General features: G+C 44.4%; 1 protein-coding gene across 1 annotated transcript in view; it reads left to right on the top strand.

Annotated features, from left to right (window-relative positions):
- rasgrf1 (Ras protein specific guanine nucleotide releasing factor 1) overlaps nt 1-25,103 on the top strand; it is a 58,922-nt gene that overhangs the window by 22,026 nt on the left and 11,793 nt on the right. Inside the window, exons 8-22 of the mRNA XM_062962971.1 lie at nt 19-128; nt 1,061-1,179; nt 2,386-2,546; nt 5,236-5,299; nt 5,460-5,596; nt 7,217-7,299; nt 10,630-10,878; nt 13,704-14,122; nt 15,325-15,450; nt 18,397-18,567; nt 20,149-20,255; nt 21,304-21,416; nt 22,505-22,565; nt 23,383-23,486; nt 23,586-23,670. Of these exons, the coding sequence (XP_062819041.1) occupies nt 19-128; nt 1,061-1,179; nt 2,386-2,546; nt 5,236-5,299; nt 5,460-5,596; nt 7,217-7,299; nt 10,630-10,878; nt 13,704-14,122; nt 15,325-15,450; nt 18,397-18,567; nt 20,149-20,255; nt 21,304-21,416; nt 22,505-22,565; nt 23,383-23,486; nt 23,586-23,670 (2,109 nt within the window). The remainder of the gene's footprint in view (nt 1-18; nt 129-1,060; nt 1,180-2,385; nt 2,547-5,235; nt 5,300-5,459; nt 5,597-7,216; nt 7,300-10,629; nt 10,879-13,703; nt 14,123-15,324; nt 15,451-18,396; nt 18,568-20,148; nt 20,256-21,303; nt 21,417-22,504; nt 22,566-23,382; nt 23,487-23,585; nt 23,671-25,103) is intronic.

Here is a 25,103-nt window from a genome sequence, read left to right as displayed (position 1 = left end):
GTGTCTCTTGCGGCCCAGATTCCCAGGTACATCTTGACGCTGCACGAGCTCCTGGCCCACACGCCCCACGAACACGTTGAGAGGAACAGCCTGGATTACGCCAAGTCCAAGCTGGAAGAGCTCTCCAGGTGGGTCTGGGGGGGGGGGGGGGGCAAATGGTCGTGTAGACCTCCAGTTTCTTAGCTGGAGCTGTCAGATCTTCTAGACCTGCCCAGGACGGCCTTTGGAACCCAAATCTCGGCACACGTAACATTAAAAGAGCCTCTCTGTCCAGAAAGGTTTGCTAGTGTTCGCTTGATGGTGCAGACCAACCAATAACACCATGTAACACTATTTTTGTTCCTGGGTTATAAATTTATTTATTTATTTATTTATTTGCAGTATTTATATTCCGCCCTTCTCAGGGCAGATCACATTGTACACATATAAGGCAAACATTCAATGCCTTATACACATAGAACAGAGACAGAGACAGACGCAGAGGCAATTTAAACCTTCTCCAGCTTCCAGCTTCCTGAAGCTGTGCTTGATTCCGGTCACAGGGGGAGCAGCTGCTTCATCATCCACTGCGACAGCAACTTCCTCATTCCAACAGTGGCTGGGTGATTTTTATGGTGTCGTAAATTAGCCTCCCCACATATAAGTGGTACCTAAATTTCCTACTTGATAGATGCAACTATCTTTTGGGTTGCTTAGGTCAATAACCAGCAGGGGCTATATATTTTATTATTATTTTAATTGTCAGGTGCTCACCCTGACACGGGCTGGCCTCGAACTCATGACCTCTTGGACAGAGTGATTTATTGCAGCTGGCTGCTAACCAGCCTGTGCCACAGCCCAGCCCCAATTAAGAAATGTCATTTCTTAATTGGTATCCTGTTTTATAAAAAGCTCAACAGTATTCAGCCCTTATATTACATTCAAGGGCCTGCTCTTTCTTTGGCTCAATGCTGCAAAATGCTGGGACGTCTTACTGGGTAGGACTGGGCCATCCGTTAGCAATATGCAGTGCAGCCACTGTCGCGATGTGGGGTTGGGTGACCCTTTCCTCCTCCCGCAGGATCATGCACGATGAAGTGAGTGAGACTGAAAACATCCGGAAGAACCTGGCCATCGAGCGGATGATTATCGAAGGCTGTGAAATCCTTCTGGACACCAGCCAGACATTTGTGAGACAAGGTAGCCCACATCCGTGGCACTTTCAGAAGGAGTTGACCAGTTTAGACAGTAAAGGGGGGGGGAGCTGAGAGGACCTGAGAAAGAGATAGTCAAAGGAGAAAGTTCAAAAGGACTTGATGACCTGTAAGGATGAAGGAGGGCAGAAAATAGAAAGAGAGGGCCTTGAAGTGGAAAATACTAGGGTTGAATGAAAAGTAATGCCTCCACCTTCGTAACTCCTCAACAGATGGCAGTCCTGGTCTGCGGCAGGTGTGTCTGCTGCCACAAATGGGCAGCCAGGACTGGGATGGGCGGAGTTACGAGCTCTGAGGCAGGGCTGAGCTTCTATCCCAGGACACAGGGGGTGGGGCTAGAGGAGGGGGCGGGGCCTCTTCCCAAGTGCCTGACGGGGCTGAACCTCTATGCCCCGCCCCCGTGTTCTAACAAGCGCCTCAGGGGAGGTATAGAGGCTCAGCCCTGTCTCGGGCTCTTGGAAGGAGGCCCCGCCCCCTTCCCTAGCCCCACCCTTTAGTCCTAAAAGGCCTCTCAGGAGAGGTATAGAGGCTCAGCCCTGTCTCAGTCTCTTGGGAAGAGACCCCGCCCCCTTCCCTAGCTCCGCCCTCTGTGTCCCAACAAGCGCCTCAGGAGAGGTATAGATTCTCAGCCTTGTCTCGGGCACATGGGAAGAGGCCCCGCCCCCACCCCAGCCCCGCCCTTTAGTCCTAATAGGCCTCTCAGGAGAGGTATAGAGGCTCAGCCCTGTCTCAATCTCTTGGGAAAAGACCCCGCCCCCTTCCCTAGCTCCACCCTCTGTGTCCCAACAAGCACCTCAGGAGAGGTATAGATTCTCAGCCCTGTCTCGGGCTCTTGGGAAGAGGCCCCGCCCCCACCCCAGCCCCGCCCTTTAGTCCTAATAGGCCTCTCAGGAGGGGTATAGAGGCTCAGCCCTGTCTCATTCTCTTGGAAGGAGGCCCCGCCCCCTTCCCTAGCTCCGCCCTCTGTGTCCCAACAAGTGTCTCAGGAGAGGTATAGATGCTCAGCCCTGTCTTGACCTCTTGGGAAGAAGCCACACCCCTGGCCCCACCCCCGTGTCCTAATAGGTGCCATCACCATCCCCCTGGATTACTGCAATGCCCACCAGGGGGCGGTAGCACCCACTTTGGGAATCACTGCTCTAAATGAACCCATCCTGCTGGCTCCGCCGGCCTCCCTTCCTTCTCCTTCCAGGCTCCCTGATCCAAGTGCCGATGTCCGAGAAGGGGAAGATCACCCGCGGGCGCCTGGGCTCCCTCTCGCTGCGCAAGGAGGGCGAGCGGCAGTGCTTCCTCTTCTCCAAGCACCTGATCATCTGCACACGAGGCTCCGGCGGAAAGCTGCACCTGACCAAGGTGAGCCAAACAGCAACACACACACTCCACTATCATGGTGGCTTCCGATCCTCTACCGATAGAAGTCTTAGATGTTTTTATGCTGCAAAGCTGAGCAGAGAGCTCCACAGAGTGGATAGAAAGCTGGCACGCAGGGAAGCCTGTTCAGAATCATATTTGTGAAGCATATCTTCACAGTACATTGTTGTAGGCCTTGTTTCCACTTAGCACACCTATAGTGCAATTTCCATTGCAAGGTTTGCCTTCCTCTGAGCCGGAGGTGGGGCATCCAATGGACAAAGAGAGCCCCAAATCATGATTTCCCAGTGTCCTACTGCAATATTTGAACCATCATGACATGCTGGCTCTCTTTTCATCCATACATTCCAATTTGACTGCCCAAATGCTCTGCCATGATACTTTGGAGACTTGCATCAAACATTTGAAATCTTAACCTGAGGACTTTTCTGGTCCATCGCCAGGATGCGATCCCTGGCTCGAGAAAGTGTTGTCCTTTGTGGAATAAAGGGACTGCAGAGCTGCCAATTGTTGGGAATTGATGAGCCGCTAAGTTCTAATCACCTCCTTTATGAGGTAAATTCCCATTAAAATAGCAGAGTAAAATTCAGCGGTGAGACTTACGCAGTGTGAGTTTTGGAAGGCCTCAAGGAAGGAACGCAAAGTTAGCTTTAAAGTTTAAAAGCATTTATTGAGGTAAAAAGAAATCCATTGATGGATAGAAAAGGTTTGGAGCTAACTAGCTAATCTATCCTGTTCTAATACACATAGATGGATCAAAATAACAAAGGTATAGATAGCTACATCTTGGCTAGTAGAGAGGACAAAGTGCGTCCTCTCTCTGGAACAAAGCAGGAAGATGGAATGGCGACCAGCCTCATGGGTCGCTTCTTCTCTAGGGCCATAAACATTCCAAAGGCCCAATTGGGGAAGTTACGTCAAAGCCCTAGGAGAGATCACATTTCTAAAGCATCAAAGGGGTGGGTTGACCTAAACAGGACAGGAGGGAGGAAACAATAGTAAAGCCTAATCAAAGCATGCATGGAACTGGGGAAGGTGTCCCTAACTCTTTTCTAGGCTTGCTATCTAACCATAGAGATTTAAGCAGTACAGGATGACATTTTTCCAACACCAATGTCTGTCTTATACCACATGAAGACACTCATAGGCCCAGTAGGCAGGGCCTACAGCCAAGCACTCAACATTCAACTGTAGGCCCTGTGAGCCAGGCCTGCGAGTGTTGAGCACCCGGCGCTGGGCTGTAGGCCTGCCAGCCAGGGCCTACAGCCAGGCGCCAAAAATCAGCCAAGGTGACTGCGTAACATTTTTCACCATCTTGCTTTTCCTTTTAGTCACTTAACACCATTATGGACCAGACTTTAAATATTCTACCCATACATTCTGCGAACGGCTCCCCGTTGTTTTGAAAACATTGTATTGTTTTCTTTCTAAGGAGAGTTGCTATAGAATTGCTCCAAGACTTCAGAAACTTTGATTTGTTTTGACTCCAAGCCAGGTTTGAGCCAATTGATTTGTACACTGATATATTTAGTTTCACAGCATATTTCATACCATTTTGGAGAGAATGAATGTTAACATATTGTGTCGCTAACAAATTTTAGTTGGAGTCTGGTTGATATATGTTTGATATATGTTTTATACTGAAAACTGCTCTGTGTAGCATTTAAATCAGGGTGATTGCAGTCTATAAATCTTTATACTCTGTAAGTTACGACTGTGTACCACTACAGCTGACTGAATTTGGTCATCAGTTGTAATATTATTTGTATTATTGTTAACATTATTATGTATATGATGCTCTAATATACACATTGTGTTCTATGCTTTGAACCTTTATCGTGGTGCAGATATTCTTTCTCAGGAGGCCAGCCAATTGATTAAATTCTGCATAGTTTATTCGTTTGCCCAACTTTTTACTTACAGACAGAATAATACTCTGGTTTCTCTTTGGATCGTATTTATTTATTTATTTATTTATTTACAGTATTTATATTCCGCCCTTCTTTCTCACCCCGAAGGGGACTCAGGGCGGATTACAATGAACACATATATGGCAAACATTCAATGCCAACAGACAAACAACATTCAGTTTTAGACAGACACAGAGGCATTTTTAACATCTTTCCAGCTTCACGATTCCGGCCACAGGGGGAGCTGTTGCTTCACTGTCCATTGGTGGATGTTCTTCCTCATTCTTTTCCTCGTGAGCAGTTTTATGGTGTTGTAGATTAGTTAAATTAGCCTCCCGCATAAAGCGTACCTAAATTTTCCCTACTTGACAGATGCAACTGTCTTTCGGGGCTGCTAGGTCAACAGCAAGCCGGGGCTATTTTTTTTTTTTTTATGGTCGGAGGCTTAACTTGACCCGGGCTTCGAACTCATGACCTCTCGGTCAGTAGTGATTTATAGCAGCTGGTTACTAGCCAGCTGCGCCACAGCCTGGCCCTGCATGCATCTTTTGCCTTTTGCTTCCTACCAAACCTTCTAAACCCTATCTATTGCTCCGTCCATATCCCATCAGGAGGGCTGCTTTCTCATGTAGGGCCTGGTTGAATCTCAATACTCTCCAGGGAGGGAGGACAGGGTCAGCGAAGACACACACGCATGCACATGGATGTGCAAATGGTGTGCACACCAGCATCTTTCAAGCATCCTCTTTGCTTTCTTCCAGAACGGCGTGACTTCCCTCATCGACTGCACGCTGGTCGAAGACACAGAAAGCACGGACGAGGATGGTACGCAACCCAGAACCCAGCTGGCTGGAATAATACATTTTTTAATAATTGTTAGAGAATGAAATCTGGTGTGGCACGTAGCCTTTCCCGTCCCTTCCGACCCTTACCGCCGGCTGCCAATCCCCTTGCCAACCCACCTGTCTTTCCATCTGTTGTGCAGCAAAAGGATCTGGTCAAGATATCGACCACCTCGACTTCAAGATTGTGGTGGAACCAAAAGACGGCCCTTCCTACACCTTGATCCTAGTGGCCTCCTCCAGGCAAGAAAAGGCCGCTTGGACCAGTGACATCAGCCAGGTGAGAAGAGGGCTTCGGCCCCAAAGGGAGGACCCAAAGGCCCCGCCAAAGACTGGGGGTGATATTTCCAAAGAGATAGCAGCAGTGGAAGCGCGCAATAACGCTCTTGGTGCCTCATGCAATACACAACAACTGCATTTGGGTCAAGGCTACAGAATAGTCTCATGCATTTGTATGGAATCACTACCCGTTTCTATTTGTGCCATTCATATGGCCCTATTTCCATTTCGCCCTGACAACCAGGGTGCTTGACGCTCAACTGTAGGCCCTGTGAACCAGACCTACAAGCATTGAGCACTCGGCTGTAAGCCCTGTTGAGCATCAAGCATTTGGCGGACAAGGCCTACAGCCAAGCGCTCAATGGCTTGTAGGCCTGACTCGCAGGGCCTACAGTCAAGCACCGAGCACTCGGTACTCATAAGCCCGGCAGGCAAGGCCTACAGTTGAGCGCTCGACGCTCGACTGTAGGCCCTATGAACCAGACCTACAAGCATTGAGCACTTGGCTGTAAGCCCTGTTGAGCATCAAGCATTTGGCGGACAGGGCCTACAGCCAAGCGCTCGATGGCTTGTAAGCCTGACTCGCAGGGCCTACAGTCAAGCACCGAGCACTTGGTACTCGTAAGCCCGGCAGGCAGGACCTACAGTCGACGCTCGACTGTAGGTCCTATGAACCAGACCTACAAGCATTGAGCACTTGGCTGTAAGCCCTGTTGAGCATCAAGCACTTGGCGGACAGGGCCTACAGCCAAGCACTCGATGGCTCGTAGGCCTGACACGCAGGGCCTACAGTCAAGCACCGAGCACTCGGTACACGTAAGCCTGGCAGAAAAGGCCTACAGTCGAGCGCTTGTCGCTTGACTGTAGGCCCTGTGAACCAGACCTACAAGCATTGAGCACTCGGCTGTAAGCCCTGAGCATCAAGCGCTCGGCGGACAGGGCCTACAGCCAAGTGCTCGATGGCTCGTAGGCCTGGCTCACAGGGCCTACAGTCAAGCACCAAACACTCGGTACCCGTAAGCCTGGCAAGCGGGGCCTACAGTCGAGTGTGTCTTCCCTTCACACACCCCCAATCAGCTGCACTTCCTCCCCCCACACCCATTCCCCCCCTTTTCCAAAACCCACCCCTTTGTCATTTGTCTAGCTGTGTATACAAGAAACTTCTCAATAAAATTATATATTTTTTTAAAAAAACATTATTTGTAAAAACTTTAAACATGTCCTTAAAATTAGTGGATGACCAAAACGTCCTGAAACTTGGCAATCTTAAAGTCGTAAATGTTGCCTACAACTGTGCCAAGTTTCATTCTGGTAGCCATAAAATGATGGAGAACGAGCCTCAATTTTTACCCCATTGCCACTAATGGAACAAATGACAAACTTTTGGAGATTCAGATTACGAAACAAAATGCCCCCCCACCCCCGAAATCTTTACGAAAAGAAGTGGGAGGCCATCCAGATCTCCGAAACGAATTACCAATTGGATTTCAGCCACTTCACACGCTTCTACTGGACAGGCAGTTCCATGTTTAGGCAGACAGTTGTACTTGAATTGCATGTTTAGATGTTCGTTCAGTCACACAACTGTGCTGTTCTCTGCTTCCCTCCCTCTTCCTTGCAGTGCATAGACAATATCCGGTGCAACGGCCTGATGATGAATGCCTTTGAGGAGAACTCCAAAGTCACCGTTCCCCAAATGATCAAGTGAGTGCCGTGCAGGGAATGGGGAGGTTTTTAATAGCAGTTTTTAATAGCGAAGGCTTTCATGGCCCGAATCACAGGGTTGTTGTGTGTTTTCCGGGCTGTATGGCCACGTTCGAGAAGCATTCTCTCCTGATGTTTTGCCTACATCTATGGAAGGCATCCTCAGAGGTCATGAGGTATATTGGAAAAAACTAGGCAAGGAAGGTTTATATATCTCTGGAAGGTGCAGGATTTATTTATTTGCCCGACAGGGGTTAAATTTCCTGCTTGATAGATGCAACTATCTTTCGGGTTGCTAGGTCAGCAGCAAGCAGGGGCTATTTTTTATTTTTAATTGCCCGACAGGGGTTAGCCTTGAACTCATGACCTCTTGGTCAGAGTGATTTATTGCAGCTGGCTGCTAACCAGCCTGCGCCACAGCCCGGCCCACTCTTGTCTGTTGGAGGCCTGCCATAGATGTGGGCAAAACGTCAGGAGAGAATGCTTCTGGAACATACAGCCCAGAAAACACACAACATTTGTTTCCTGGAGTCCCCTAACTCAAATGGTAACAAGCCATAGAGCAATTTTTGGAAATTTCCAGACCCTTGATCCTTTGAGTCGCCCTCCTCTGGACACATTCTAGCTTAGAGTCAACATCTCCCTTAAGTTGTGGTGCCCAGAATTGGAAACAATGTGATTCCAGGTAAAGTGGTCTGACCAAGGCAGAATAGAGAGAAGGGAGCATAACTTCCCTGGATCTAGGTACTGGACTCCTATTTACACAGGCCAAAATCCCATTGGCTTTTTCAGCTGCCGCATCACATTGTAGGCTCATGTTTAACTTGTTGTCCACGAGGACTCTTAAGATCTTTTATTTTTCCTCCATTCTGTATCTTTGCTTTTCATTTTTAATGCCAACTCTACATAGGCTTCCATCTTAATGGATCACTGAGCTCCATTCTTTTTGGAACGAAGCTGTATTTTGTTTTAATCTGTGTTGAGAGCTGGCATGGGTCTGGTAGAAAGGCAGGGCCTGGCAATCCATCCCCTTGACGTTGACCATCTCTCCATCAGTCCGTAGTTACGGTACCCGGTTTAAGTGGCAGACATAGGCTGCAGAGAGGTTTTGTCCTATGGCAGTGATGGGCAACCTACGACACGTGTGTCAGCACTGACACGCCTAACCATTTTTGATGACACGCTGCCGCATGCAGATTGATTGGATGACTATGTCTTTTGTGGCCAAATTTGGTGTGATTGGGTCCAGTGGTTTTGTTGTTTACTCCATGGGAATTATGCACATTACACACACACACACACACATATATAGATATATAGATATATAGAGTCTCATTCTATTATTATTCTATTATTGTAGTATATTATCATATTACAGTAGAGTCTCACTTATCCAACATAAACGGGCCGGCAGAATGTTGGATAAGTAAATATGTTGGATAATAAGGAGGGATTAAGGATAAGCCTATTAAACATCAAATTAAGTTATGATTTTACAAATTAAGCACCAAAACATCGTGTTAGACAACAAATTTGGCTGAAAAAGTAATGCTATGTAGTAATTGTCAGAGCGCACGGTTTGGATAAACACACATGCAGCGGAAGATCGACGAAGAATCACTGGCACCAATAAAGAGGCTGAAGCCTGTTTGGCTATTTACAAAAGGTTTACTAACAAATGGAAAACTCTCAAGACGATATATACAGACAGAGTGTAGAGAGGCAGAGAGCAGAGAGCAGAGTGCAAGACATTCCTTTTCTTTTTCAAAACGTAGTTGTTCCACTTCCTCTTAACATGTTGCCTCACATCTAGTGAGAGTAATTCTGAGAGTAATTACTGTATTTATGAATTTAGCACCAAAATATCATGATATATTGAAAGCATTGACTACAAAAATGCGTTGGATAATCCAGAACGTTGGATAAGCGGGTGTTGGATAAGTGAGACTCTACTGTATTACTATTATTATTATATTATTCATTATTCATGACTACATTGAAACTAGAATAGAGAGAAATCAGTGTGGAAACTGCAAGAGGTAGCATAGATTGTTGTACATGGAAATAGTGGTAATAAATAGTTTATGATTTATTAAATAGTTATATACAGTAGAGTCTCACTTATCCAAGCCTCGCATATCCAAGCCTCTGGATAATCCAAGCCATTTTTGTAGTCAATGTTTTCAATATATCGTGATATTTTGGGAAATACAGTAATTACTACATAGCATCATTGTGTATTGAACTACTTTTTCTGTCAAATGTGTTGTATAACATGATGTTTTGGTGCTTAATTTGTAAAATCATAACCTAATTTGATGTTTAATAGGCTTTCCCTTAATCCCTCCTTATTATCCAAGATATTCGCTTATCCAAGCTTCTGCCGGCCCGTTTAGCTTGGATAAGTGAGACTCTACTGCAGGGGTCCCCAAACTTTTTAAGCCGAGGGCCGGTCCACAATCCTTCTGACTGTTGAGGGGCCGGATTATCATTTGAAAAAAAATACAAACAAATTCCGATGCACACTGCATATGTCTTATTTGTAGTGCAACAACAACAAAAAGGACAAGAACAATGAAAGAACAATACAATATTTAAAAATAAAAACAATTTTAACCAACATACATTTATCAGGATTTCAATGGAGAGTATGGGCCTGCTTCTGGCCAATGAGATAGTCAAGTTAAGTAGGGTTGTTGTTGTTGTTGTTGCTGTTGTGTGCCTTCAAGTCATTTCAGACTTTGGGCGAGCCTAAGTCTAAAATTTATTTATTTATTTATTTACTGCATTTCTTTACTACATTTGTATCACACCCTTCTGACCCCAAAGGGGACTCAGAGTGGCTTACAAATTATATGTACATACAATATATTATATTATTAGCATAGCACAATATTAGCATTATATATTACTATATTGAACTATACCACTATACTGTAATATTATATGTCATATATAACATATAATTAATATTATTATATGGTATTATTATTAGTGTTATATTGTATTACATTATAATATTATTATCATTATTACATGTATATACAATATATTATATTATAAAACTGAGGGCGGGGGCCAGGTCAATGACCTCGGAGGGCCGCATCCGGCCCCCGGGCCTTAGTTTGGGGTCCCCCGCTCTACTGTATTACAATTTTTTTGTAATTTAAACTATACATATTGGGGAATTATGTTTTTTTTTTCTTGAAGTGACACACCACTCAAGTCATGCTAGGGTTTTTTTTGGTGAATTTTGACACACCAAGCGCAAAAGGTTGCCCATCATTGTCCTATGGCATCGTTTCCCTTTCTTCCTGGACATCTTTCCAGGTCGGACACCAGCCTGTACTGCGACGACGTGGACATCCGCTTCAGCAAGACCATGAACTCCTGCAAAGTGCTGCAGATCCGCTACGCGAGTGTGGACCGGCTGCTGGAGAGGCTGACCGACCTGCGCTTCCTCAGCATCGATTTCCTCAACACCTTCCTCCACTCCTACCGGGTCTTCACCACGGCGGTGGTCGTCTTGGACAAGCTCATCACCATCTACAAGAAGCCCATCAGCGCCATCCCGGCCAGGTGACCCTTTGGTGGTCCCTTCTCTATGGGGAGAGGCTTTGGGGAGGGTCCGTTTTGCACGGCAAGGCTGTTGTTGTTCTTATCCTTAAACACTTGGTCTGACAAATTAATTATTATCATTTATTGATTTACTTTATTAATACCCAGCCTTTCTCCCTGTGGGCACTCAAGGTGGCTAACAATCTCACATTCTGGTCATATTTTTTAAAAAGCACAATATTTACTTACTTACTTACTTACTTCTATATATATAAAAGAGTGATGGCATCACGGCGACCCACAAAACAACAAAACTAAAGGCCCCCCAACCTCGAAATTTGACAACACAACCCATTATCCACGCCTCTAGGTTGATACAACAAAAAGAAAAGAAAAATAAAGTCCTAATTAGAGAGAGAGGAATAATTGCTTTTATCCAATTGCTGCCAGTTAGAAGGCTCAGCTCCTCCAACTTGGTCTCCTAGCAACCCAATAAAAAATAATAAAAAACACTAAAAAATTAATACAATAAAATACTATAATAACAGAAAATAACTAAAAATAATACAAGAAAATAATAAAATATAATAATTAAAAATATAACTTACAATAAAATTAATAAAAAAATTGCAAATAGCGTCAAATAAAAATTACACAACAATTTTTAACCAATACCACCACCACTTTGCCACAGCAACGCGTGGCCGGGCATAGCTAGTACTTACTATATTTATATCCTGCCCTTCTCACCCCAAAGGGGACTCAGAGGAGCTTACAAGTTATATGTACATACAATATTACCGTATATACTCAAGTATAAGCCGACCCGAATATAAGCCGAGGCACCTAACTTCACCACAAAAACTGGGAAAACATATTGACTTGAGTATAAGACGAGGGTGGGAAATGCAGCAGCTACGGGTCAATTTCAAAAATAAAATAGATACAGTAGAGTCTCACTTATCCAACATAAATGGGCCGGCAGAACGTTGGATAAGCGAATATGTTGGATAATAAGGAGAGATTAAGGAGAAGCCTATTAAACATCAAATTAAGTTATGATTTTACAAATTAAGCACCAAAACATCATGTTATACAACAAATTTGACAGAAAAAGTAGTTCAATATGCAGTAATGCTACGTAGTAATTACTGTATTTACGAATTTAGCACCAAAATACCAAGATGTATTGAAAACATTGACTACAAAAATGCGTTGGATAATCCAGAATGTTGGATAAGCGAATGTTGGATAAGTGAGACTCTACTGTATTAATAAAATTGCATTATTTGAGGCATCAGTAGGTGAAATGTTTTTGAATATTTATATAAAACTGTAATTTAAGATAATAATAAGAATTTAATAAGATAAGACTGTCCAACTCTGAATACCTATATACTCAAGTATAATCTGACCTGAATAGAAGCCGGCCAGGACCCTCACTCAAGTATAAGCTGAGGGGAGCTTTAAAAAGGGCTGAAAAACTAGGCTTATATTTGAGTATATACAGTACTCACTTACTATATTTGTATCCTGCCCTTTTCTCCCCAAAGGGGACTCAGAGCAGCTTACAAGTTATATGTACATATAATATTATATTATTCGCATAGCACAATACTGGCATTAAATTACTATATTGTACGATATCAATATATTGTAATATTATTAGTAATGTTACATGTGATATATAATATATCATTGATATTATTGTATTGTATTAATTAGTATTATGTCGTATTACAATATAATATTATCAATATTATATGTATATAAGGTAAAGGTAAAGATTTCCCCTGACATTAAGTCCAGTCGTGACCGACTCTGGGGGTTGGTGCTCATCTCCATTTCTAAGCCAAAGAGCCGGCATTGTCCATAGACACCTCCAAGGTCATGTGGCCATAGGCATGACTACATGGAGTGCCGTTACCTTTCCGCCAGAGCGGTACCTATTGATCTACTCACATTTGTATGTTTTCGAACTGCTAGGTTGGCAGAAGCTGGAGCTAACAGCAGGTGCTCACTCTATTCCCTGAATTCGAACCTGCAACCTTTTGATCTGCAAGTTCAGCAGCTCATCGCTTTAACACACTGCGCCACCAGGGGCCCCATTATATGTACAGTAGAGTCTCACTTATCCAACACTCGCTTATCTAACGTTCTGGATTATCCAACACATTTTTGTAGTCAATATTTTCAATACATCATGATATTTTGGTGCTAAATTCGTAAATATAGTAATTACTACATAGCATTACTGCGTCTTGAACTACTTTTTCTGTCAAATTTGTTGTATAACATGATGTTTTGGTGTTTCATTTGTAAAATCATAACCTAATTTGATGTTTAATAGGCTTTTCCTTAATGCCTCCTTATTATCCAACATATTCGCTTATCCAACATTCTGACGGCCCGCTTATGTTGGATAAGTGAGTCTCTATAATCTATACAATAGATTATATATTATTGTAAATTATATAAACATTTATTTTGGAGCTCCCAGTGGCATAGCGTGTTAGGGTTAAACCCCTGAGCTGCTGAACTTGCTGACCGAAAGGTTGGCGGGTCGAATCCCGGGAGAGGGCTGAGCTCCCACGGTTAGCCCCAGCTAATTATAGCTAATTTTGCCTATAAAATTTTTAAAAACAATTTAATATGGTGGCACAATGTAACAAAATTGGAAGAATATGAACTTGCATTTGGGCATGCATTTGGAGGCGCAGTGTTGCCTCTCAACACAAGGGTTGTGCAGTACGGCCAACGTGGAATCCCACATGGCCTTTGAAACAACGTCCCCACCCCAACAGTTCTTATGGTAAACAGGCCGTCCTGGCTCCCCATCCCACCAGGTCCTTGGAGCTCCTGTTTGCCAACAGCCAGAACACCAAGCTCCTCTACGGCGAGCCGCCCAAGTCTCCGCGGGCCAACCGGAAGTTCTCCTCTCCGCCGCCGCTGTCCCTGACCAAGTCCTCGTCCCCGAGCCGCCGGAGGAAGCTCTCCCTGAACATCCCCATCATCACGGGGGGCAAGGCCCTGGACCTGGCCGCCCTCAGCTGCTCCTCCAACGGCTACGCCAGCATGTACTCCTCCTCCATGTCGCCCTTCAGCAAAACCAGCCTCGACATCAACAAGCTCTACGTCTCCAGCGGCGGCAGCGGGAGCCCCGTCACCACCACCACCACCAGCAACTACTCCGGCAAGGCCCCGCCGGACGAAGGGGAAGGTGCGGCCGAGAGGCCTGAGGACCTTCTCTCCACCAGCAGGTCGGGTATGTTCCTTCTTGAAGGACCTGGCAGCACCTCGGTCAGCAGGCAGCCAGCCTGGGCTCCAGAAGAGCTCCCCAAGGTGCTGAATCTATTGGAGATGGATGGCCATCAGACCAAAACCCAGAGAGCATTCATCACTCTCATAGAATCATAGAATCATAGAATAGTAGAGTTGGAAGAGACCTCATGGGCCATCTAGTCCAACCCCCCGCTAAGAAGCAGGAAATCGCATTCAAAGCACCCCCGACAGATGGCCATCCAGCCTCTGCTTAAAAGCCTCCAAGGAAGGAGCCTCCACCACAGTCCGGGGCAGAGAGTTCCACTGCTGAACAGCCCTTCTCCCAGTGAGGAAGTTCTTCCTGATGTTCAGGTGGAATCTCCTTTCCTGTAGTTTGAAGCCCTTGTTCCCTTGTGTCCTAGTCTGCAGAGCAGCAGAAAACAAGCTCCCTCCCTCCTCCCTATGACTTCCCCTCACATATTTGTACATGGCTATCATGTCTCCTCTCAGCCTTCTCTTTTGCAGGCTAAACATGCCTAGTTCTTTAAGCCGCTCCTCATAGGGCTTGTTCTCCAGACCTTTGATCATTTTAGTCGCCCTCCTCTGGACGCTTTCCAGCTTGTCAATATCTCCCTTCATCTGCGGTGCCCAAAATTGGACACAGTATTCCACTGAAACCAAAGCCTCCAATGCTTAGCTACAGCCTTATGAGGCCATCTAGATGGCTTTTGGAGGTCACTTTCCTTACCTATGGTTCTATGAGACCGTCTAGATCAGGGGTCCCCAAACTAAGACCCTCCAAGGTCACTGACCTGGCCTCTGTCCTAAACTTAGGGTTGACCTAAGTCTGAAATGACTTGAAGGTGACTTGAAGGCACACAACAACAACAATCCTAATTTTTTGACTATTTTGTCACAGTTCTGGCTGGCTGTCAATCGGACAGCCTTTGGAGGAAACTGCCATCGTTGTGTTTCTCCTCTATTTCTCCTTTCCTTCTCACCTTCTCTCGTTCCTTTCTTCCTCCCTACCTTCCCTTCTCATTCTCCTCTTTTCTTCTTCTTCCTGTCAGTGAAAACCAAAGGAAGAGGTGGGAATGGGGAATGGTTGGACATTGTCCCAAGCCATGGAATGGGGACAGTGGGGCCCAGGACCACCCCATCTCCCTCCGCTCGGTGTTTGTGAAGCTTCCTCTTTCTTCCGTTCAGGCGCAGAGATGTCCGTCCAGGAAGAGTCCGACGGGGATCCCAACCAGAGCGACGACGGGGATGCAGAGACGTCTCCGATCAAGTCTCCCACGACTCCCAAACCGGTCAAGAGCAAGAGCTCCTCAGGTGAGGACGTGGCCCTGTTGTGTGGTTTCTGGGCTGTATGGCTGTGTTCTTTACAGGCAAAATGTTAGAAAATACTGCTCTCGGTCAGTAGTGGCTGGGCTGTGGCACAACTGGCTCATAACCAGCTGCAATAAATCACTACTGACTGAGAGGCCATGAGTTCGAAACCTGGGTCGGGTTAAGCCCCCGACCATTGAATAGCCCCACTTGCTATTTACGTAATCAGCCCAAAAGACAGTTGCATCTGTCAACTAGGAAATTTAGGTACACTTTATCAGGGTAAAAATCGTCGTCCTGATTTATTGATGAGCCAGGTCTCACCTTCTCTCTACCACTCAGACCACTTAAGCATTGGCAAAGTGGCATTGACAAATGACAGCTCAGTTGTAAATTATTTGCTGATCCCAGCGGTACTATCCTTTATTTACAGACTATATACCAGGGGTCCCCAAACTAAGGCCCAGGGGCCGGATGCGGCCCTCCAAGGTCATTTACCTGGCCCCTGCCTTCAGTTATAGACTTAGGCCCGGGGCTGTGGCGCAGATGGGAGAGCAAGCCAGTGCAATTAACTGCAATGAATCACTGAACAGGAGGTCATAAGTTCGAGGCCCGCTCGGAGCTATGTTGTTTGTCTTTGTCCTATGTTAAAAGGCATTGAATGTTTGCCTATATGTGTAATGTGATCCGCCCTGAGTCCCCTTCGGGGTGAGAAGGGCGGAATATAAATGCTGTAAATAAATAAATAAATAAATAGGCTCGCCCAAAGTCTGACATGACTTGAAGACACACAACAACAACAACAACAATCCTAATTAACTTGACTATCTCATTGGGCAGAAGCAGGCCCACACTTCCCATTGAAATCCTGATAGGTTTATCTTGGTTAAAATTGTTTTTATTTTCAAATATTGTATTGTTCATTCATTTACTAATTTTGTGCAATAGTAATAATATAATATACTGTAATATTGATAATAATATTATAATGTAATACAATATAATGCTTATTTATTTATTACAGTATTTCTACCCTGCCCTTCTCACCCAGTAGGGGACTCAGGGCGGCTAATAATAATAATACAGTGTGTTAATATTGTATAATATAATAATAATATTATATATATATATATATATATACACACACACACACACACACTTATATATATATATACACATATATAATATGTAATATTATGAATAATAATATGGTATAGTGGTATAGTACAATATAGTAATATATAATGCTAATATTGTGCTATGCTAATAATATAATATATTGTATACATACAACTTGTAAGCTGCTCTGAGTCCCCTTCGGGTGAGAGAGGATGGAGTACAAATGTAGCAAATAAAATAAATAAATAAATGATTGTTGTTGGGGGGTTTTTTGCACTACAAATAAGACATGTGCAGTGTGCATAGGAATTTTTTTTTTCAAATGATAATTTGGCCCCTCACCAATCTGAGGGACCATGAACCGGCCCTCCACTTTAAAAGTTTGAGGACCCCTGCTATATACAATACTAAACACCATCACTATCAGGACTCATGTTCCCCAGCAAGGGCATAGCATGGCATGTCCCCTCAGTAAAAGGAGTCTGTTATCAGTGCTAGCAGGCACCTCCCAACATTCCACAGTTCATGACGAATGTTCCGCCCACGCAGTTGAAAACAGAAGTCTTGACCCATTGGCCCTGCAGGCAATCAATCAGGGCTGGCATGTAATTAACTCCTGTGCTGCTGGAAAACTTGCCGGAGCACATAGACACAATCCAAACAGCAACAATTGATGTAACATTTCACACTCTAACAACAAACACACTGACACGTTTTATGAGGGAGGCTAATTTAACTAATTTACAACACCATAAAACTGTCAGCAGCACGCGGAAAGGAATGAGGAAGTACAGCACTCGGTGTCACTAGTGGATGGTGAAGCAACAGCTCCCCCTCTGGCCGGAATCGAGCATACCCTCATGAAGCTGGAAATGTTAAATTGCCTCAGTGTGTGTCTATATTGTATGTTGTTTGTCTGATGGCATTGAATGTTTGCCATATATATATATATATATGTTCATTGCAATCTGCCCTGAATCCCCTTCAGGGTGAGAAAGGAGGGTGGAATATAAATACTGTAAATAAGTAAATATAACATGACCATACAGAACAGAAATCACAACACAGCAACCCAGCGATTCCAGCCTTCTTTGTCTACCAGTTGGCCCTCCAACCCTTGAATGCAAGGACATTTTCAAAGGTTGGAGGGCCCACTGTTAGACAAAGAGTGTCCCCAGTGTGAAAGCATTGTCAGGGGGTTAATCATCTCTGAATCCACCCTGATTTATTGGTGAGCCAGGCCTCTCACCAATCCATCCTCCGTCAGACTGCTTGAACATCCCGCTAAACAGCACCGACAAATGACACCACAGTCGTAATTCAGCTGATTGCAGCGGTTCCAAGACTTTATTTATATACAAAGTATATACAAGTTACAAAGTCCATCACTCATAGGACCCATGCTTCCCTAAGCAAAGGCAAAGCACGTCCTCTCTCTTTGCCCATCGTCAGTGAAAACTCTTCTGCTGGCAACTCCCACAATCCATAGCAGAATGACGAACGTCCTGTCCGCCCTCTGAGACCGGAAGGCTTGACCTATTGTCTAGGCAGGCTATCACTCAAGCTGGCCTGCCATTAAACTGTGTGCTGCTGGAAAGAATGCCGGAATACACAGTTGCAAAACTCAACATTAATTCAACATTTCACACATACACCAAAATACACCAACCAGCATCCCCACCCAAAGAAACAGCAGGCTTTGTTGCAAAGCTGTCCAAGGGCCCTTCCTTCCAAGAAAGGCTTTATTTAGGGGGCTCTGATCTTGCCATATGGGGAAGGAGTGCGTCCCTTTGGTCAGACGTTGCTGCCCACTTTCTCCTCCTGCCACAGAGTTCCCCTTGTTTGCCTACAACAACGGGGTGGTCATGACGTCCTGCCGGGAGCTGGACGGCAGCCGCAGCGCCCTTTCCGCAGCCTCCGCCTTCGCCATCGCCACCGCCGGAGCCAACGAAGGCACCCCAACCAAAGAGAAGTACCGCAGGATGTCCTTGGCCAGCGCAGGTAACCAGATCTGCAAAATGTGCTGTTGCTTGTTTGGAAGTCTTATTTCCTGTTTAATGGCGCGGTCCTTACTTTGAAAGTACCATATATACTCGAGTATAAACCGAGTTTTTCAGCCCTTTGTTAGGACTGAAAAAGCCCCCCTCGGCTTATACTCGGGTGAGGGTCCTGGTTGGCTTATATTTGGGTCGGTTTATGTTCATTTTTTATTTTTCTCTATTATTTTACTCTATTATTACATTACAGTATAGTTCTGGTTAACCGACTTCCAGTTAACCGACACTCCGTATTATCCGACATGCCAGGCCCCTTGGGAGGTGCCCATGCACGTTGCTAGGTAGATAGCAAGCTACCTAGCAACACGCACGGGCGCCTCCCAAGGGGCGAGTACTCGGCTTAGGAAAGTGCCCGTGCGTGTTGCTAGGTAGATAGCAAGCTACCTAGCAACGCGCACAGGGTGCTTCCTTCAACCGGCTTGCCGGATAATAGGGCCTCCCTATTATCCGTCGGATCCGGTTATTTGACATTTGGCCCGCCCGTTTATGTCGAATAACCAGAGCTCTACTGTATTTTACTCTATTTAAAATTATTATTACATTTATTATTTTACTCTATTATTATATTTATTATTTTACTGTATTTTTATTGTTACTATTACATTTATTTCATTCTATTTTTATTATTATTAATACATTTATGATTTCACTCTGATATTATTGTTATTACATTTATTCTGTTACTCTATTATTACATTTATTATTTCACTCTATTTAATATTATTATTACATTATTATTTTACTCTATTATTATTAAAAGGATACATAAGCACATTTATTTATTTATTTATTTCCCTCATTTCTATCCCGTCCTTCTCACCCGAAGGGACTCAGGGCGGCTCACAATCTGGCAAAAAATCAATGCCAATGTACAATACAAGAAGATACAACATAAGCAATTAACACAATTGAATAATTTAACAAAATACAATAAATACATTTAAAACCATACAGTATAAAATCTTTGAACCATTCGTCCACAAAACCTTGTACATAAACCTTAAACCTTAATTTACATTGGAGAAGATGAGAATGATTTAATAAGAGTTGGACAGTCTTATCTTAAATTACAGATTTATGTAAAGATTCGAAAACATTTAACCTACTGATGCCTCAATTAATGTAATTTTATTAGTATCTATTTTTATTTCTGAAATATACCACTCTCGGCTTATACTTGAGTCAATCTTTTCCCAGTTTTTTGGTCATAAAATTAGGTGCCTCGGCTTATATTCGGGTCGGCTTATACTCGAGTATATACGGTAGTTGTTCTGCTCCAGAAACCTTGTTTTTGTGGCAGCCACAAACTCGATTTGAATTGGTGGAGACTCTATGAAATATTCATTGAAAACCAGAGCAAAATGTGCTGCTTCAGGATGTCCCTCTCACAATAAACAAAGTTCTTGCAGTTTAAGAAACTTTCCCCATGTTTTTATGATAGAACCAATTAGAAAATGACATTGAGAACCCACATGATAGTGTTACATAGTGTAATTGCACCAGCTGTCTCTTGCCATCCATCCAGGTTTCCCTCCCGATCAAAGGAATGGCGACAAAGAGTTTGTGATCCGAAGGGCGGCCACCAACCGAGTGCTGAATGTCCTCCGGCACTGGGTCTCCAAGCATGCCCAGGTAGGCTCAACACTGCAAGACTCTTGCCTTGTTTGCTTTGTTACATCCAGACTGGCTTTTTCCCAGCCTTGGGCCACAAGGAAGCTTGGCCAACTTGTGTCCTACTCTGGGGATTGGTGCTCATCTCCATTTCTAAGCCAAAGAGCCGGTGTTGTCCTTAGACACCTCCAAGGACATGTGGCCACTGGCATGACTGCATGGAGCACCATGATCTTCCTGTCTGAGTGGTACCTATTGATCTACTCACATCCGTAGACACCTCCAAGGTCATGTGGCCACTGGCATGACTGCATGGAGTGCTGTTACCTTCCCGCAGGAGCGGTACCTATTGATCTACTCACATTTGCATGTTTTTAAACTGCTAGGTTGGCAGGAGCTGGGGCTAACAGCGGGAGCTCACCTCGCTCCCCAGATCACCTATTATTATTAATGTGACTATTACTAGTGCTGGCGGCCCCTGGTGGCACAGTGTGTTAAAGCGCTGAGCTGCTGAACTTGCGGACCAAAAGGTCGCAGGTTCAAATCCCGGGAGCGGAATAAGCGCCCGCTGTTAGCCCCAGCTTCTGCCAACCTAGCAGTTCGAAAACATGCCAATGTGAGTAGATCAATAGGTACTGCTCCTGCGGGAAGGTAACAGCGCTCCATGCAATCATGTCAGCCACATGACCTGGAGATGTCTATGGACAACGCCGGCTCTTCGGCTTAGAAATGGAGATGACTACCAACCCCCCCCCCCCGGATTCGAACCTCCGACCTTTCAGTCCTCAAGTTCAGCAGCTTAGCACTTTAACACGCGGCACCACCAGGGACTCTATACATCTTACTTCTATACATCTTAGCCATCCTTTTTGGTGTCTGGTACCATCTATATATCATTTTATAACTATTTTGAGAATAATAATATAATATTTTATTTATATTTATTTATATTTCACTTTATTTCCCTGGAGGGACTCAGAGCGGATTCCAGATTACACATCTAAGATTCAATGCGTACACCTTTTCCTTGAGTGAACTGGTATAAATCGATTGGGTTCTTTTCTGCCAGGATTTTGAAACAAACGAAGAGCTGAAAAGCAAAGTGATCAGCTTTCTGGAGGAAGTGATCCACGACCCGGAGCTCCTGACGCAAGAGCGAAAAGCCGCCGCCAACATCATAAGGCAAGACGAGGACAAGGGGTGGGAATTAGAGGTCTTCATGTAATAATAATAATAATAATAATAATAATAATAATAATAACAGGAAAAACTCAGCCGCTATCAGGATCTCAAGATTGAACTTCAAAGACTCTGCCAGAAACCAGTGCAGGTGGTCCCGGTGGTGATCGGCACATTCGGTGCCATGCCAAAAGATCTCAGCTGGCATTTGGAAACAATAGACATTGACAAAATCATGATCTGCCAACTGCAAAAGGCCACCCTGCTGGGATCTGCATGTATCATCCGAAAATACATCACACAGTCCTAGACACTTGGAAAATGTTCGACTTGTGATTTTGTGATACGAAATCCAGCATATCTATCTTGTTTGCTGTGTCATACAATAAAATAATAATAATAATAATAATAATAATAATAATAATAATAATAATAATAATAATACATCACACAGTCCTAGACACTTGGGAAGTGTTCGACTTGTGGTTTTGTGATACGAAATCCAGCATATCTATCTTGTTTGCTGTGTCATACAATAATAATAATAATAATAATAATAATAATAATAATAATAATAATAATAATAATATAGTAAAGTCTCACTTATCCAACACTCGCTTATCCAACGTTCTGGATTATCCAATGCATTTTTGTAGTCAATGTTTTCAATACATCGTGATATTTTGGTGCTAAATTCATAAATACAGTAATTACTACATAGCATTACTACGTATTGAACTACTTTTTCTGTCAAATTTGTTGTATAACATGATGTTTTGGTGCTTAATTTGTAAAATCATAACCTATTTTGATGTTTAATAGGCTTTTTCTTAACCTCTTCTTATTATCCAACATATTCGCTTATCCAACGTTCTGCCGGCCCGTTTACGTTGGATAAGTGAGACTCTACTGTAATAATAATAATAATAATATATCACACAGTCCTAGACACTTGGGAAGTGTTCGACTTTTGATTTTGTGATACGAAATCCAGCATGTCTATCTTGTTTTTTTGCCCTTCTTGCCTCGAAAGGGACTCAGGGTGGATCACAAAAGATATAGCCCATAATTTTCTCCCTTTTTCTCCCCAGGACTTTGTCTCAGGATGACCCTGGGGACAACCAGATCACTTTAGAAGAGATTTGGCACATGGTAAGTATGATCAGAATGAGACTTTCCTTTCTTTACTATTGTGCGATGCAATCACATGGAAATCATAAAGACAAGGGAATGGCTAGGTTCATTGCAGGAACGCATTTTTAATACAGTCTTTATGGGCATAGACCAACACAATCACAACGCAGGCATATACAGCAAGAGGAAGTCACAGATAAAAAGGAAAGCACAATTTAAGAGTTACTAACAAGAACACATTTTTAATACAGTCTTTATGGGCATAGACCAACACAATCACAACGCAGGCATATACAGCAAGAGGAAGTTACAGTTAAAAAGGAAAACACAATTAAGAATATTGAGGATAGCTTTGACAGCGTGGTGAGTGAATTAGAACCAGACATCCTGGGGAGTGAGGATAAATGAGCCTTAAGAAGCATTGCTAATAACAACCTAGCAGTTCGAAAACATGCAAATGCGAGTAGATCAATAGGTACCGCTCTGGCGGGAAGGGAACGGCGCTCCATGCAGTCATGACCTTGGAGGTGTCTACGGAGAATAACACATTTTGCAACAATTTTTCCACGAGTATTTCATCATTGAGTCTGAACCAATTGCAGGCTAGTTTGTGGCAGCCACAAAAACAAAGTTTCTGGAGTAGAACGACTACTTTCAAAGTAAGGACTGCACAATTAAACGGGAAATAACACTTTAAAACCAGGAACAGAACATTTTCCCAAATTTTGTAATGCAGAGGGGAAGGTGCACGCAGAGGGGCACACTCCACCGCTCTCAGGAGAGAGTCTTGCCTTTCCCGGCTGAGCCGTTCTTGTTTGTCTTCCGTTGCTTTTAGGCTGCAGGAGTCAAAGCCGAGCCCTTCGAAAACCACTCGGCCTTGGAGATCGCGGAGCAGCTCACCTTGCTGGACCACTTGGTCTTCAAGAGCATCCCCTACGAGTGAGTGAGTGGCCGAGTGAGTGGCCGGCCAGGCCAAAGGGGAAGCGGGAGGAGGGTGGGGAGGAGCCTCAGCCCGGGCCTCTCTCTCTCCTTGTGCAGGGAGTTCTTCGGCCAAGGCTGGATGAAGGGCGAGAAGAACGAGCGGACCCCGTACATCATGCGGAACACCAAACACTTCAACGATGTGAGTTCCTGGAGTGGGTGGAGGGGCAAATTTGGGAAGACCCCCCCCCCCCCTACGCTTTGCAGGAGCGTTTCTTGAACCCGGAACCTTCCTGGAGTGGCCTCTCCATCTCAGACGGAAAGCACTTGGACAAAGGTGAGGCTTCCAAGGGCCTCCTGACATGGAAACGGTTGACGATCTTTAAACTAGGGCCAACTCTACTATTCTATGATTCTAGGAGCTTCCATTGTTCTGTGAATTCCCAACCGGCCAAACCCGTTTCCGCCCAGCGCTGCTCCTCCTGCCCAGTGTGTTTATACGAGGGCTATCCAGAAAGTAGATTACGTTTTGGAATTAAAAATGAACAAAGTATAGGAGAAAACATTTACCATATGCAGTTGATGTTGGGAATCACCCTGGACTACTCAAGTCTAAATATAGTCAGATAGATGATAGATTGAGGGAATCCTTCCCTGTTTCCAAAGCATACCTAGATAGGCTTTACTGTGTTTCACTCTGTCCTGTTTACGTCACATCCCTTACTTTGAAGTTAGTAGAAATGTGAATCTCCAGGGACACTAACTTCTCATTAGTCAGAATGTCTTTTATGGCCCCAATTAACTGGACCATTTTGGTTCATTCCTCTCCCTTTGTTCTTCAAGCTAACAAGAAGCATCTCGCCATCTCTCCTGGAAAGATGTAACTATTTAGATGTTGGTTGTTTTTCCTTTCTTAATTTTCCTTAGAAACCAGTCTAGAGTAGACTAGACAGCTCCCAAGCCTTTCTATCTACAATGGAATTCTTTTTACCTGAATTAATACCTTTTTGAACTTTTATTGAGACTCTGCAGTCCATTGCCATCCTAAATGGTCAAAGGCTTCTCTTTGCTTGCCCCGTGTAAGTAACTGTTGCATTTGAAAGCTTTGCTTTTGCTACTCTGCTGATTTTGGTGGAATCTCCCCCAGAGAGGGTTAAATTGAGTCTAACCGCTCAGAGATGACCACAACACTCAGAACCTTCCTGGAGTGGCCTCTCCATCTCAGACGGAAGGCACTTGACCGGAGGTGAGGCTTCCAAGGGCCTCCTTACATGGAAACGGCTGAGGAGCTTCCATTGTTCAGTGAATTCCCAACCGGCTAAACCCATTTCCGCCCAGCGCTGCTCCTCCTGCCCAGTGTGTTTATACGAGGGCTATCCAGAAAGTAGATTATGTAGAAAATGAACAAAGTATAGGAAAAAACATTGACCATGTGCAGTTGAAAGCCACACTCAAATACTACTTCTCAACATAGTCGCCATTCAAATCTAGGCACTCATCATAGCGATGAATGATCTTGGCAACTCCTTCCCCACAAAACTCTGCCGCTTGCGTCCTCAACCAGCCGGTCACCCCTTCCCTCAGCTGCGCAGCGTTGCCAAAACGCTGCGTTGCCAGCCACCAACCCCCCCTCCC

Source organism: Anolis carolinensis, unplaced genomic scaffold, assembly GCF_035594765.1.
Source record: "Anolis carolinensis isolate JA03-04 unplaced genomic scaffold, rAnoCar3.1.pri scaffold_11, whole genome shotgun sequence".
Lineage (NCBI taxonomy): Eukaryota > Metazoa > Chordata > Lepidosauria > Squamata > Dactyloidae > Anolis > Anolis carolinensis.
Note: the sequence above shows the minus strand (reverse complement) of the source record. Positions and strands in the feature narration are given on the sequence as shown.